We start from the raw sequence: 14,913 nt of genomic DNA on the forward strand, positions 1-14,913 counted from the left end.
GGGTCGCACCCGGGATTTTGCACATGGGTCCACCCGACTGACACACCTTTCAGATTGGCAGCCTGACCCGGCTTATTGCTGGGTCAATGACATCACCAAAGGCATGTGCCGAGCCGGGGCTTAGAGATGAGATCATCTCCAAGTGCCGGCTCTTCCAATGCTGTGGGTCGCATCGACCCGGCTCACCTGTTCAAACTGCTCTGCGAGCCGTGTTGAACATATGTTCAACCCTGCTAGTTTCAAGTTCAACTGGGCCCTTTTACACTGCACAGTAACCCGGGTTGCTGCACGTTCACATGCAATAACAATAGGTTATTGCTGGCAGTGTGACGGGTATTTTACTCAGAGACCAAACCCCATCAAAGCTGGACAAGAGGTATATGAGTCTTGGACACAGGATTAGCAATTTTTTAAGCTGACAAAGAATTGAGGAACTCATGTAATGGAGATAAGACAGTTGGTACGGCAACAAGAAGTGCTACTTTGCAAGACAACATCAGCCAATGGAAGATGTGATAGATTTGGTGTATCAGCGGAGAACCATGCCCCAATAAAAGTAGTGACATTTTGGGACTTGTTAGGACTGCATATAGATTATCAAACCCATACATGCAGAATTTAAACTGTCTCTAAAATTTAAACCCTACAAGAGAAAAATTAATTCTGGTGGCAAGTGCACATTCTCGACTCTTTCCTTTCATTTCTGTGTTTATGCTGTCTACCTTGTATGTCCTTATGTAGTACTGAGGTATCTCACAAATCAACAACAATAATAATATACAGCCTGTGCAAGTGACTAGTATGTAGTACAGAAACCATTTGGTGAAAAGCTTACAAAACAACCCCATTCCAGTGACTAGTATACAACAAAGAGCTCATTCATATGAATATAGTATACAAAGTAGAGTTTATTCTGGGAGCACAGTGTATAATAGAGAGACAATCTTCAACTTGATGGCTAGTGTGCAAAGAAGAGAAACCGAATGATTGCATAAGAAAATAGGTGTTTTAAACCTCTAGGATGGGGGCTGGCATGTATGCAAATCACTGGTTGTAGATAGCCTATGGCAAGCAGGGGCAGGTTTTTAATAGGGACATTATATAAGGGGCTAAAAGTGTGGACCAAAGCCTCTTTGTTCCAGATTTCTGGTCAGTAACAGCGATTAGCATTGTATAGTGTGTGCTGATTGCATTGGTACTGTTTATTGCTTTTCTTTTCTTTCCCTCTTACTGCATATCTCTCTCCCTACTGCATATCTCTTTCCCTATTCTTCTGTCATATTCTTTCTTCCCATTCTATTCTTTTTCCCTCACTTTCCTTGGTGTCATTTTTGCAGTAAAAATTGTCCCTGTTGCTGGCCCCGTCCCTCTTACCTGGGATCAGCTGTGCGTGCCCTCCTGCCCGCTTTGCGCATCCTAGTGAGTCAGGTGCCTCCGTAGCGGTGCTGGCCGAGGAGCAAAGCCCACGCCGCCATCGTGGAGCGGCCCCTGCCGCGGACGTGGCGGATGCTGCTTCCGGCACCGTAGTAGCTGGGGTGTGGGGTCCACGCCAGCGTCGTGGAGTGGCCCTTGCCACGGCGGATACCGCTTCCAGCGCTGCAGCGGCTGCGGAGCAGAGTCCGCGCCAGAGCCCGGCAATGCTGAGACCGGGTCCGGCCGTGGCTGCCGCTGGCGCAGTTGGTCGCGGGTGGGAGCGTGCCACGTCAGCTGCCCGCGGGCACGCTCTCTCGTCCAACCCACAGGGCACAGCCTCTGGTAAAAGGAGGAGGTCCCGACGGGGACAAAGCACCATCCAGGGTACCTGATGGTCTAGACCATCGCGACCATCATCCTGGCCGCTCGCATTAGCTGTGGGTGGCAACCAGGAGGCCGCTCCATAAAAAAAAAAGACGCCCTGATTCAGAGCGAGCGCTCTGTCAGAGCGTCCGGCTCTGAATCAGGGCCTCTGTTCAACCATTCACATATGTTTAACAGACACAATTTCCCAGACTATACCCTTCCAGCACCTGAGAAAATCTTGTTCTTATAATATACCCCTCGGTAGGTCAAGTTGTGAGACCCCTATTCTCCTGTGAGTACAGTTTTGGGTATTCCTTTGGCGCATTACATACAGTACGTTTTGATTTGACTCATTTTATATAATGCCATCCATAATATGGGTAACTCATTGGTTAGCATTGTGTAAACTTTAGGATTTCTTTCTCTGAAGCTCAAAGGGTAAAAAGTTCCACTGAAATACGTAATAGGGTGGAAAGGTCACACAGATCTTTTATGTAATGGCACATATACCTGTCAGGTTGCCGCCTAGGATCGGCCGTTACTCACCACAGCACCGGCTTCCCCTGATCCCTTGGGTGGTCAGACGTCAGGTGTGGCGGCGGGGGACGTGCTGAGCATTAGACTTAAGGCCATGTGCTGTGCCTTGGTTGCTGCGGTTGTGACAGTTCACACCACCTGACTACCCTTTGCCCAATGGTAGCATGGTGCTGGTCAGCTGAAGCTGTCCACCAATGATCTGCTACTGTACCTTAGGGTATAAAGCCAGGCTCCGGACAGAAGATAGTTGCTACCTTGTGTATACTTGCTGTTACCTCGTTCCAGGTTCCCTGCGTGATTTCCTAGAGTCTCAAGTGCCAACTCCTTGTGCAACAGTGCCTCCGAACATCTTGCCTGTGTGCGATACAAATGCCAACTCCTTGTGCAACAGTGCGTCTGAACATCTTGCCTGTGTGTGATACAAGTGCCAACTCCTTGTGCAACAGTGCGTCCAAACATCTTGCCTGTGTGCGATACAAGTGCCAACTCCTTTTGCAACAGTGCGTCCGAACACCTTGCCTATGTGCAATACAAGTGCCAACTCCTTGTGCGATAGTGCGTCCGAACATCTTGCCTGTGTGTGATACTCCTGTCGCAACATTGCGTCAAGTACCCCTTTCCAGTGTACAGTTACAAGTGCCACTCCTTGGCACAACAGTGCTTCCAGGCACTTGCCTACATACCAGTACAAGTACCAGTTTCCTGTGCAAACGTACTTCTTTTAGAAGTATGGCCCTCATTCAGACCCACTCGCTATTTGCGGTCGTTCGTTCTAAAACAAGGGGTGGCTATTCAAATGAACCGTTCGCTGTTTGCGGTCTGTTCACGCCTCTAGGTCTGAACGAGCGAACAAAACTTGCGTTCGTTTTTTGGGAAACTACGCCCCCTGGCCGCCCGCATCCTACGTCATGTCCGCTATTTATTAGATTAATCGAGTACATCGACCAGGGTATGAACTGCTCGCTATTCTTGTGGTTGGTTTTTGCTACCACAATTTTGCGAGCAGTTCTGGCTATAAAATAACCCAGTGACGTGGTCAATGACGCTGCTGTTTTAACTATGCACACCCATAAAACGCCCGTTTTGACCTTTAAGCACGCCTGCGATCGGATCTCCACTCCCCGTTTTCAAGCACCTTCCCCTGTTACCACCCACAAACGCCTCTTTCTGTCACTCAAATTATCAGGCATTCGCTATTTTGCGAGCACATGAATTTCGGCCGCACTGACTGGTTCGCGCATGCGTATAACGATCCGTACGCATGCGCAGATGTGCGAACATCGCTCTGAACGAGCGTACTGCCGCTAGCGAGTGGCTCTGAATGAGGGCCTATATCTCTTGGGCCATTGTTATATTGTCTCTATCCCACGGTATCAGACACCTGTTCAAAGGGCTGCGACCTGCCTGCTGGGTGCAGCTTAAACCCATATCCAGCTTGGAGGGGTCACTGGTGAACACCTCCCAGCTGGTTAGACTCCGCGCCTTTGGACAGGTCTCGACAACGTTTGATATTCGTGGATGAGGAGATCATATATACGCCTCCGACTTCTCTCTCCTCCAGGGACCTCAGCTTCCCAGTAGAGGATTTCATTAAGCCAAACATGACAATACCTACCATTATAAGAACAGTGGCAAGTACCGTTCAGCCATGCGAGGGAGATATCCCAGAGGGGGGAAAAAATTACATCCATGTCTCTGCAGTCACAAAACAGAGATTGCAATTTCATCTAATTAATCATTGATGTTATAGTTTTGTTCTGCAATTGCTAAGTCATGTGTTTTCTGCAGTTGTCATTTAAAGGACAGAATAGTACTTTACTCATTACTTTCGTACAGTACATCAAGAACATTTGGGCTGCCAGATGTACAGTACCTGGTTTAGACACTCATGTGTATTACAGGCAAGGCTGCCAAGAGTTGCAACATGCCCCAATATTGGGTGCATGTTGGAATAGGCAAGACCAAGCGGGGAGTGTGGCAACATGCCGTCTGGTGCAAAGTGCCCCAAGGAGGGTGTGCCCCATTTTAGGAGGTGTGGCTATACCTCCCTGCAAGGTTGGGCCCGATTATATATATATATATATATATATATATATATATATATATATATATATATAATCTTCTAGAAGGTGCAACAGTAGATAAATGATTGGTTGCTATGGGCAACAATTCCACTTATTAAAACCCGCACATTAGTAAATATACCCCGTATGGTCAGTGGAAATAGACATATTTATAGTTTGTTTTTCTTTCATTTGTCACCCGGAAAGAAGTGAACATTTATATAGTACTTTTTATTACATGTAGCTGTTATTTCTGCATGTTTGCTTCAACTGTGGCGTTTGATTGTGGATTAGCATGTATTACATCTTATGTAACATTTAACATAACTCATCTCCATAAAATATGTAAAAACTCAGAATGTGGTATTAATATACAGGTTTTCTGCTGATCAGGAATGGTGCTGTCCCCAGAGCTGTAAAGGCCTGTTATTATGAGACCTGTGAGTTCACAAGAGAATAATATTCAGCTTCTTTTGCCAGTAGCTGGTTATGAGTGCCATGTTCTACCACTTTCCCATTCTTCATTACGACAATGACATCAGCATTCTGTACTGTGGTTAGCCGGTGAGCAATCACTATGCAAGTCCTGCCATGCCTTGCCTCTTCCAGGGCTTCCTGCACAGCCTGTTTAAAATGAAAGTTTCACAATATGACATTAGAGCATTGTTTATAACTGTAAGAAGGTCACACCAGAATGTAAGGTTCTGTGTTATATAGTCCAATTGCATGTTCTGCATTGATAGCAAATAAATACAAACATTGAAAGTACTGTATCTTCTTAAAGCATTAGTCATTTTATGTAAAAAATAGGAAAATATAAAGAATATAGCAGCTCTGTTCTTCCTGTTTAGATTTCTTTACCAAAGCTTCCAAACGATTTCTAGGAAAAGGGTGTTTATATATCTATCCAAATAAATGCAGATCCAAAAAATACTCCGTATTAACAATCCTTTTATTATTTCCAAATCATTGTATAATAAAAAAAAATCTTTATTAAAAAGCATTTCTTCTTAAAAAGGTGCATGTGCTGTATATTGACCAGTGTTTATATCAATCAAAAAGATGGTATATGGAGCTCACTGGACCTTCTAGGAAGCCGACTTCATGCGTTGAAGTGCATCCGCCTGTTTATGGATGTTACTCAAGACCCTCTATAGTGTGGTTGACCGCTGTATTCACCCACCCATAGGTAGCTGTCCTCCCAGAGTTTCTATGCAACTCCCACCTCTGGTCTTCCTGTGGTCCCGCTCCTGGCATATAACCTGGCATATAACGCACCACTAACTCTGCTGTTCCCCCGGCTCGATAATACAACACCCAGCACCACCTTCTGTTAAAGCATTCTGTCGCTTACACCTGCTGACTAGTCATTTTATGTCTGTCTGTCTTACATTCATCCATTACTCATTCATCCCTTTTCCACTCAACTATCCATTTAATGTCCATTCATCTCATATACAATAACCTACTATCTATCTATCTATCTATCTATCTATCTATCTATCTATCTATCTATCTATCTATCTATCTATCCAATGTCCATCCATATCATATACAATCATCTACTATACATCCATCCATCTCATATACAATCATCTACTATTTATCCATCCAATGTCCATCCATCTCATATACAATAATCTATTATCTATAATTCCAATGTCCATTCATACTGTATCATATACAGTCATCTTCTATCTATACATTAAATGTCCATCCATATCATATACAATCATCTACTATCCATCCAATGTCCATCCATTTCATATACAATAATCTAATATCCATCCAATGTCCATTCATCTCATATACAATCATCTACTATCTATCCATCCAATGTCCATCCATCTCATATACAATCATCTACTATCCATCCATCCAATGTCCATCCATTTCATATACAATCATCTACAATCCATCCAATGTCCATCCATCTCATATACAGTCATCTATCCATCCATCCATCCAATGTCCATCCAGGTCATATACAATCCATCCAATGTCCATCCATCCATCTCATATATAGTCATCTATCCATCCATCCAATGTCCATCCATTTCATATACAATCATCTACTATCCATCCAATGTCCATCCATCTCATATACAATCATCTACTATCCATACAATGTCCATCCATCTCATATACTGTACAGTCATCTACTATCCATCCATTCAATGTCCATCGGTCTCATATACATTCATCTACTGTCCATCCAATGTCCATCGATCTCATTGGAAATAATCTACTATCTATAGCTATACATTCACTGTCCATTCATCTCATATACAGTCATCTATCTATCCATCCAATGTCATCCATCTCATACGCAATCATCTACTATCTAGGCATCCAATGTCCATCCATGTCATACGCAATCATCTACTATCTAGGCATTTAATGTCCATCCATTTCATATACAATCATCTACTTTCCATCCAATGTCCATCCATTTCATATACAATCATCTACTATCCATCCAATGTCCATCCATCTCATATACAGTCATCTACTATATATCCATCTAATGTCCATCTCATACGCAATCATCTACTATCTAGTCATCCAATGTCCATCCATCCATATACAGTCATCTACTATCTATCCATCCAATATCCATCCATCTCATATACAATCATCTACTATCTATCCAATGTCCATCCATTTCATATACAGTCATCTACTATATATCCATCCAATGTCCATCCATCTCATATACAATTATCTGCTATCTATCCGTTCAATGTTCATCTATCTTCTTCGTTGCCAATCATGCACTATTATATCTATTAACTGTACACCCATCAACCAATAACTATCCAACTCATAATCATGCAGTTATCCCTCTATCCAGTCAGTGTCCATCCAACCTATATTACCATATTTTTCATTCAACCATTCCATATCAATTCATCCATACCATATACCTATCAACTAACTATCTTTGATTAGTTATCCATCCAATGACTACCAGGAACTAATCTAGCTGCTTTCTATATCAGCAGTTTCTGACACCTTGGGTTACAGTGTGGGATTTAAGAAGTGGAGATGTTGCCCATAGCAGCCAATCAGATTCTAGCTATTATCTTCTATAAGGTGCTAGATGAATGTTAAGTAGAATCTGATTGGTTGCTATGGGGAACACCTCTAATTCTATAGACCTGTACTTTAGTAAATATACCCCCTTTAGTTTTGGTATTTCACCAATATCAAGGATAGTGTCAGGAGCGGTGTTTATATTTAGAGGCAGCAACAGACTCAATCATAATGTGCTCTCACCGTGGTAACTTTAGTCTAATTGAGGAGCTGTTCTTTGCCTGGCCAGATACTGACTTCTGTAGTCTAACCCACAAAGGACAGATATTGATCTTATAACTGCTCATTTCCCATCCATCTGCCCATTTCACAATTCTTCATCCCTATTCATCCATCCAGTGCTGTCCATTTTATATCTTCATATTATATCATCTATTTGCCCAATGCCAATCTATCTTGTATCAATTAATCCTATATCTATCAATCAATTTAACCAAAGTTCATTCATTCCATATTCATTCATACATTCCACATCTCTTTATGTATCTCATAATTAATTTTCAACAATCTATACATCCAGTGCTACATTATTTTTCATCAGGAACAAGTAGGAACTCAGGGCCTGATTTAGAGTATGAAAGAGCGCTCGCTCTGAATCAGGGCGTTTTTTTTTGAGAGGCCTCCTGGCTGCTCGCATAGCTGTGGGTGACCACCCACAGCTATTGCGAGCGGCCAGGATGATGGTCGTGATGGTCAAGACCATCGCGACCATCGGGGCTTGCGACGAGACCCTTGTGGTAGGGTCTCGTGGCCACAAGCCCCAGAGAGCTTCTAGCTCTAATAGAGCCGGAAGCTCTCCCACTGACATCACTGGTGATGTCAGTGGGGCTGCCCACATAAACGGCAGGCGTTCGCATGGGAACGCCTCAGTTTGTGAAGCCACCCCCCCGCCACGTCTACAAAATGGGGCGAGCTGTCGATCAAAATCGACAGCCGCCCCTTTTGTAGTGAGCCACGGAGCGAGTGCTTTTTGCGCTCGCTCCGGGGCTCACGCACGCCGCGCGTGCCTACTGGGCCACCATCGACCCGCTTGCGAGCGCTATGCGCTTGCGAGCGGGTCTGAATCAGGTCCTCAGTTCTTGAATCTCTCATCAACTATGACGTAATGTCCTGGGCCAAAATGTATTTTCCATAAGATAAGTTTTATTTTAAAAGCCCTTTGAGTGCCTTATTTTCAAAATACAATATATATATATATATATGTAATTATGATATATATATATATCATTGTTTTTCTATAGCTCTACCCACAGTTCCTGAACCTCTTTTTCCAGAAAAATAGCCCAATGCATCCAACATATGTCCGAAATGTATTAATCCCACAACAATCTGCTCTTACTGTAACATATTAATTAGTCCAATTTCTAAATGTTTTAATGTTACTCCAAATCACATAGATTAATTACTTTATATTGATACAACTCTGTTAATCTCCTGTCCATTGATCCCACATCTAGTCATACAATGACAATTGATTCTATTTTGAGTTATCCCATATTTACCTGTTTGATGTCCATCCATTCCAAAATCATTCTTCCTCAACCCACACATCTATCATATAGCATTGCTTATTCATATATTCTAAAGCCATTCCATGTCCTTCCAACTTCATCCAATATCATTCTATCCATCACTACCATATGTAGTTACCCCATGTACATTACTACATCCAAATCTTTCCACCTGTAAAAAAGCCATTAAATATATTATTTATATAATAACCATTGTTCATACAGAGCTTTACAGAGAACATCTAGGGGTCTATTTACTAAGTAGTGTTAGGAGACAGAGTGAAAAGTGATAAGGTGCCAGCCAATCAGCTCCCAACTGTCTCTTTTCAAACACAGCCTGTGAGATGACAGTTAGGAGCTGATTGGCTGGCACCTTATCACTTTTAACTCTGTCTCCTAACACTGCTTAGTAAATAGACCACCTAATCATTCACATTAGTCCCTGCACCAGTGGAACTTACAATCTACTTCCCCACCACATGGACACACACTAGTGTTAATCTTGTCTGAAGTCATTCAACCTACACGTATGTCTTTGGATTGTGGGAGGAAACTGGAGAACCCAGAGGAAATCCCCACATACATGCTTAGAACATATGTAAAAATTACAACAAATACAGTATTACACTGAATATTTAATTGATCTTCTTCATTAGCTATATTGCATTTATTGTTAATCAGGCTTGGACTGGGCCACTGAGGATTCAGTGAAAACCCCGGAGGGCTCCACTGATTTGTAGCCACATCCCCTATCGCAGGAGGCCGTGGCCTACGGTGCCATTTGTAATTGTATGGCAGGCTGCAGTGCAGCTGCTTGCTGGGCAGTCATCAAGGCTTTGACTGACCTGGCCGGCAGCTACACGCAGGGGACTGGAGCACAGTGCAGTCACTCAGACACTGCTGTGCACTACTGGGTAATAAGTCCCAGTAGTCTCTGCAGTGGGGTCAGAGGAACATGTGCTGAGCTCTGATTGGAGGAGCTCATCACATGCTCCTCTGACCTGGAGTATAGCAGCAACGCAGCATCATGGGTGTGTCATTGTGAGGCCAGGGCCGCAACTAGGGGGGGGCTGGAGGCAGGGCCGGATTAAGACCCACATGGGCCTGGAGCTGAAAATGTTCAAGGGCCTATACTGAGAAGGGGAAGAGCTGTGATCGGTGCTGTGTGGGTGTAGTCAGAGTCACCCTGGTTTATACACCCCCTAAACTATGAACCCAATTTCTCCCTAACTACATAGAAATAGAAAAATTTCCTAATTTATTTATTTTTGGAAGGAGGGGGGACTAGAAAAACTATTTTAATACTTAAAATGTGTGGCCAGTTAGGCAGCTGGTAATCATGCTGTCATGTTGATGTGCCTATTTTTGTGTGAAGGCCTGGAGCTGTAGCTCCATCCGCCCCATTGTTAATCTGGCCCTGGCTGGAGGTGCACGTGCACCGGGTGCGCCGCTGCACCCGGCGCCAGTGTCCTCCAGCCCGTCGCCGCAGGGAGACTCCAAACCGGACGCCCGCTGAGATGTTATTATCAGCGGGAGCCCGGCTCCTTCTCTGCAGCGCCGTGCTAGCTGGAGGCTGGAGTTCTCTCCTGAACTCTAGCTTCCGGCTCTCCCCACAGGCACTATGGGAGAGACATAGTGACGTCTCTCCCATAGTTCAGAGGAGCAGCCGGGCGGACCCGACGGCGGCAGTCACGGGAGCGGGGTTTAAGATAAGTATTTATTTTGTGTGTGTGTGTGTATGTGGCACTACGGGAGCATTAATGGGGCACTACAGGGAGACTACAGTGGCATTACCTACAGGGGCATTACCAGTGGGCTCTACAGGGGCATTACCAGGGGGCACTACAGGAACATCACCAGGGGGCTCTACAGGGGCATTACCAGGGGGCTCTACAGGGGCATCATCAGGGGGCACTACAGGTGGCATTACCAGGGGTCTCTACAGGGGGACTACAGTGGCATTACCAGGGGGCTCTACAGGGGCATTACCAGGGGGCACTACAGGTGGCATTACCAGGGGGCTCTACAGGGGCATTACTAGGGGCCATTACTATTGGGTCACTACAGGGGCATTATCATATGGGAACTACAGGGGCATTACTGTCGGGACATTACCATATGGCCACTAGTACAGGGGCATTACTATAGGTGCACTGCTGAAGGGGGCATTACTATGGGGGCACTGCTGCAGGGGGCATTACTATGGGGGAATTACCGGAGGGGGGGGTATGCACCAAATTACTGTCTTGCCCTGGGTGACAAAAACCCTAGTTTCGGCCCTGGTGAGACTGTGACTGCTGCTCTGACGGCTGCCTCAGGATGCTGTTGGTGAGAACACTGTTTGGAGACTACAGGTGGCATAATGTGTGGGGATTACAGTGTGACATAATGTGTGGGCAATACAGGTGGCATAATGTGTGGGGACTGCAGGTGGCATAATGTGTGGAGACTATAGTGTAGCACAGTGGCAGATTCAGGGGGGGCACCCAGGCACGTGCCCCCCCTGTCGTTTAGGAGAAGTTTCTTTTTTTACTGTACCTGCTTCACAATGTGTGGGAACATCGGGTGGCATAATGTGTGGAGACTACAGTGTAGCATAATATGTGGGGACTACAGTGCAGCATAATGTGTGGGCACTACATGTGGTATAATGTGTTGGGACTACAGTGTAGCATAAAGTATTTGCACTACAGGTGGCATAATGTGTGGGGACTACAGTGTAGCATAATGTGTGGTCACTACAAGTGGCTTAATGTGTGGAGACTACAGTGTAGCATGTTGTATGACATAAGTGGCATAATGTGCGGAGACTACAGTGTAGCATAATGTGTGGGCATTACAGTGTAGCAAATGGATGGGCACTACAGGTGGCATTATGTGTGGGCACTACAGGTGGCATAGTGTGTGGGTACTACAGGTGGTGTAATGTGTGGGGACTACAGTGTAGCATAATGTGGGCACTACAGTGTGGCATAATGTGTGGACACTACAGGCGGCATAATGTCTGGGGCACTACAGTGTGGTATAATTTGTGGGCACTACTGGTGGCATACTGTGTGGGGACTACAGTGTAACATAATGTGTGGGCACTACAGGTGGCATAATGTGTGGGGACTACAGTGTAGCATAATGTGGGCACTACAGATGGCATAATGGGTGTCAACTACAGTGTAGCATGATGTTTGGGCACTACAAGTGGAATAATGTGCGGGGACTACAATGTAGCATAATGGGTGGGCACTATAGGTGGCAATGCGTGGGCACTACAGGTGGCATAGTGTGTGGGTACCACAGGTGGTAATAATGTGTGGGGACTACAGTGTAGCATAATGTGATGGTACTACAGTGTGGCATAATGTGTGGACACTACAGGTGGCATAATGTGTGGGCACTACAGATGGCATAATGTGTGGGGCACTGCAATGTGGCATAATGTGTGGGCACTACAGGTGGCATAATGTGTGGTGACTACAGTGTAGCATAATGTGTGGACACTACAGGTGGCATAATGGGAGGGGACTACAGCGTAGCATAATGTGTGGGCACTACAGTGTAGCATAATATGTGGGCACTAGAGGTAGCATAATGTGTGGGAACTACAAGTGGCATAATGTGTGGGGACTACAGTATAGCATAATGTGTGGGAACTACAGTGTGGCATAATGTGTGGACACTACTGGTCACGGCATAATGTGTGGGCACTACAGGTGGCATAATGTGTGCAGCCCTACAGTGTGGCATAATGTGTGGGACACTACAGTGTGACATAATGTGGGGGGCACTACAGTGTGGTGTAATGTGTCAGGCACTATAGTATGGCGTAATATGTGGGCACTACAAGTGGTATAATGTGTGGTGCACTACAGTATGGCATGTTGGAGGCCTTATAGTGTGGTATAATGTAGATGCACTACACTGTGGCATAATATGACGGGCACTACAGTGTGGCATAATGTTAGTACATGTGTAGTGGTCTCATTTACCCACAACTAATCAGCATTGCAAAGGTTACTGGGTGGCTTACCACTACCTCTCTAATGCATTTGTGCTTACCACTACCAACCTGACACCTCCATACTCACCACTACCAATCTGCACTACCTCCCTGATCCCTTGAAACTCACCACTACCTATCTCAGGGCCGGATTAAGGGGGGGGCGACAGGGGCGGTCGTCCCTGGACCCCCACACACAGAGAGGCCCCCACTACCAGCGGTGCAGCCGGTAGCTTCACCCGCCGCTAGTGTAGTGTACACCGCGCAGTGAGCGCGGCCACACTACACAGTGACAAACACACAGCCGCCGGCGGCAGCTGTGTGTTTGTTACAGCAGCCGATGAGAGTCACACAGACTCCCATTGGCTGCTGCTTCAACGGAGGGAGCCGGCTGGAGCTCACTTTTGAGCTCCGTCTTCCGGCTCCTCCCCGGGTGATGATGGGAGTGACGTCATGACGCTGACGTCTCTCCCATACTGCAGGAGAAGAGGAGCCGGAGCGGACAGCTGTGGTCGCGTCAGGAGCGTGGATTCAGGTAAGTTGTGTTTTTTTTTGTGTGTGTAAGGGGCACTGCATAGGGTGGGCTGCTTCATGGGGGCACTGGGGGCAATGCATAGGACAACTACTGGCGGCACTGAAAAGGGGTGGGCTACTACTGGGGGCAGTGTATAGGGGGGGACTACTTCTGGGGGCAATGCATAAGGGGGGACTACTGGGGGCACTATAAAAGGGGCATTGCATGGGGGGGACCACTACTGGGTCTTTGGGCACTGTATAGGGGGACCACTACTGGGGCATTATATAAGGGGCACTTCATAGGGGGGACCTCTAGTGGGTCTGGGGGCACTATATAAGGGGCACTACTGGGGGTACTGAATAGGGGGACCACTACTGGGGGTACTGCATAAGGGGCATTACTACAGGGGACGGTGGTATATAGGGGCCCCCACAAGTTTGTTGCCCAGGGGCCCCCACAGACCTTAATCCGGCCCTGACCTATCTGCACTACCTCCCTGATCCCTCGATACTCACCACTACCTATCTGCACTACCTTGCTGATCCCTCCATACTCACCACTACCCAGTGGCGTAACTATGGACGGTGCAGGGGTGCAGTTGCTATGGGGCCCAGCAGCTTAAGGGGCCCGCCGGCCCAGCAATCGCACCCCCTGCACCCTCATCCCGCATCAATTTGCTGGGCACCCGCTGAGATTGTGTTACCAGCGGTCGTCCGGCTTCTTCTCTCCCCCCCCCTCCGGCGCCAGTAGCAGCGACAGCCGAAGGACGGAGCTCACTCCCGAGAGCTCCAGCTTCTGAGTCCCGCAGTGCACTATGGGAGTGACATCATGACGTCACTCGCATCGTTCCAAGGAGCGGGCGCCGGGGACGGACGGACAGCAGCAGGCACTGGAGCGGGGTTTAAGGTAAGTATTGTTGTTGTTTTTTGTGTGTATGTCGGTGTGAGGTGGCTTACTATTGGGGGTATAATATGGGGGCATTACAGGGGCCTGCCTTACTACTGGGGGCATAATATGGGGGCACTACAGGGGGGCATTACAGGGGCCTGCCTTACTACTGGGGGCATAATATGGGGACACTACAGGGGGGCATTACAGGGGCCTGCCTTACTACTGGGGGCATAATATGGGGGAACTACAGGGGGGAATTACAGGGGCCTGCCTTACTACTCGGGGCATAATATGGGGACATTACAGGGGCCTTACTACTGGGGGCACTACAGGGGGCATTACAGGAGCCTTTCTACTGGGGGCATCATATGGGGGCATTACAGGGACCTTACTACTGGGGGCATCATATGGGGGCACTACAGGGGCCTTACTCCTGGGGGTGTCATATGGGGGCACTACAGGGGCCATACTACTGGGGTCACTATTGGGAGCATTACAACTGGGGGCACTACAGGTGCAATTACT

The 14,913-nt window shown here is 46.5% G+C and overlaps 1 protein-coding gene across 1 annotated transcript in view; it reads right to left on the bottom strand.

The window, feature by feature from the left end:
- Positions 1 to 4,728: 4,728 nt before the first annotated feature.
- LOC148476986 (ATP-dependent translocase ABCB1-like) overlaps positions 4,729 to 14,913 on the bottom strand; it is a 248,609-nt gene continuing 238,424 nt past the window's right edge. The window contains exon 26 of the mRNA XM_088457386.1: positions 4,729 to 5,003. Coding sequence (XP_088313512.1) covers positions 4,809 to 5,003 — 195 coding nt within the window. The 3' untranslated portion in view covers positions 4,729 to 4,808. The remainder of the gene's footprint in view (positions 5,004 to 14,913) is intronic.

The sequence above is a fragment of the Taudactylus pleione genome, unplaced genomic scaffold (genome assembly GCF_031769625.1).
Source record: "Taudactylus pleione unplaced genomic scaffold, aTauple2 ptg000758l, whole genome shotgun sequence".
Classification (NCBI taxonomy): Eukaryota; Metazoa; Chordata; class Amphibia; order Anura; family Myobatrachidae; genus Taudactylus; species Taudactylus pleione.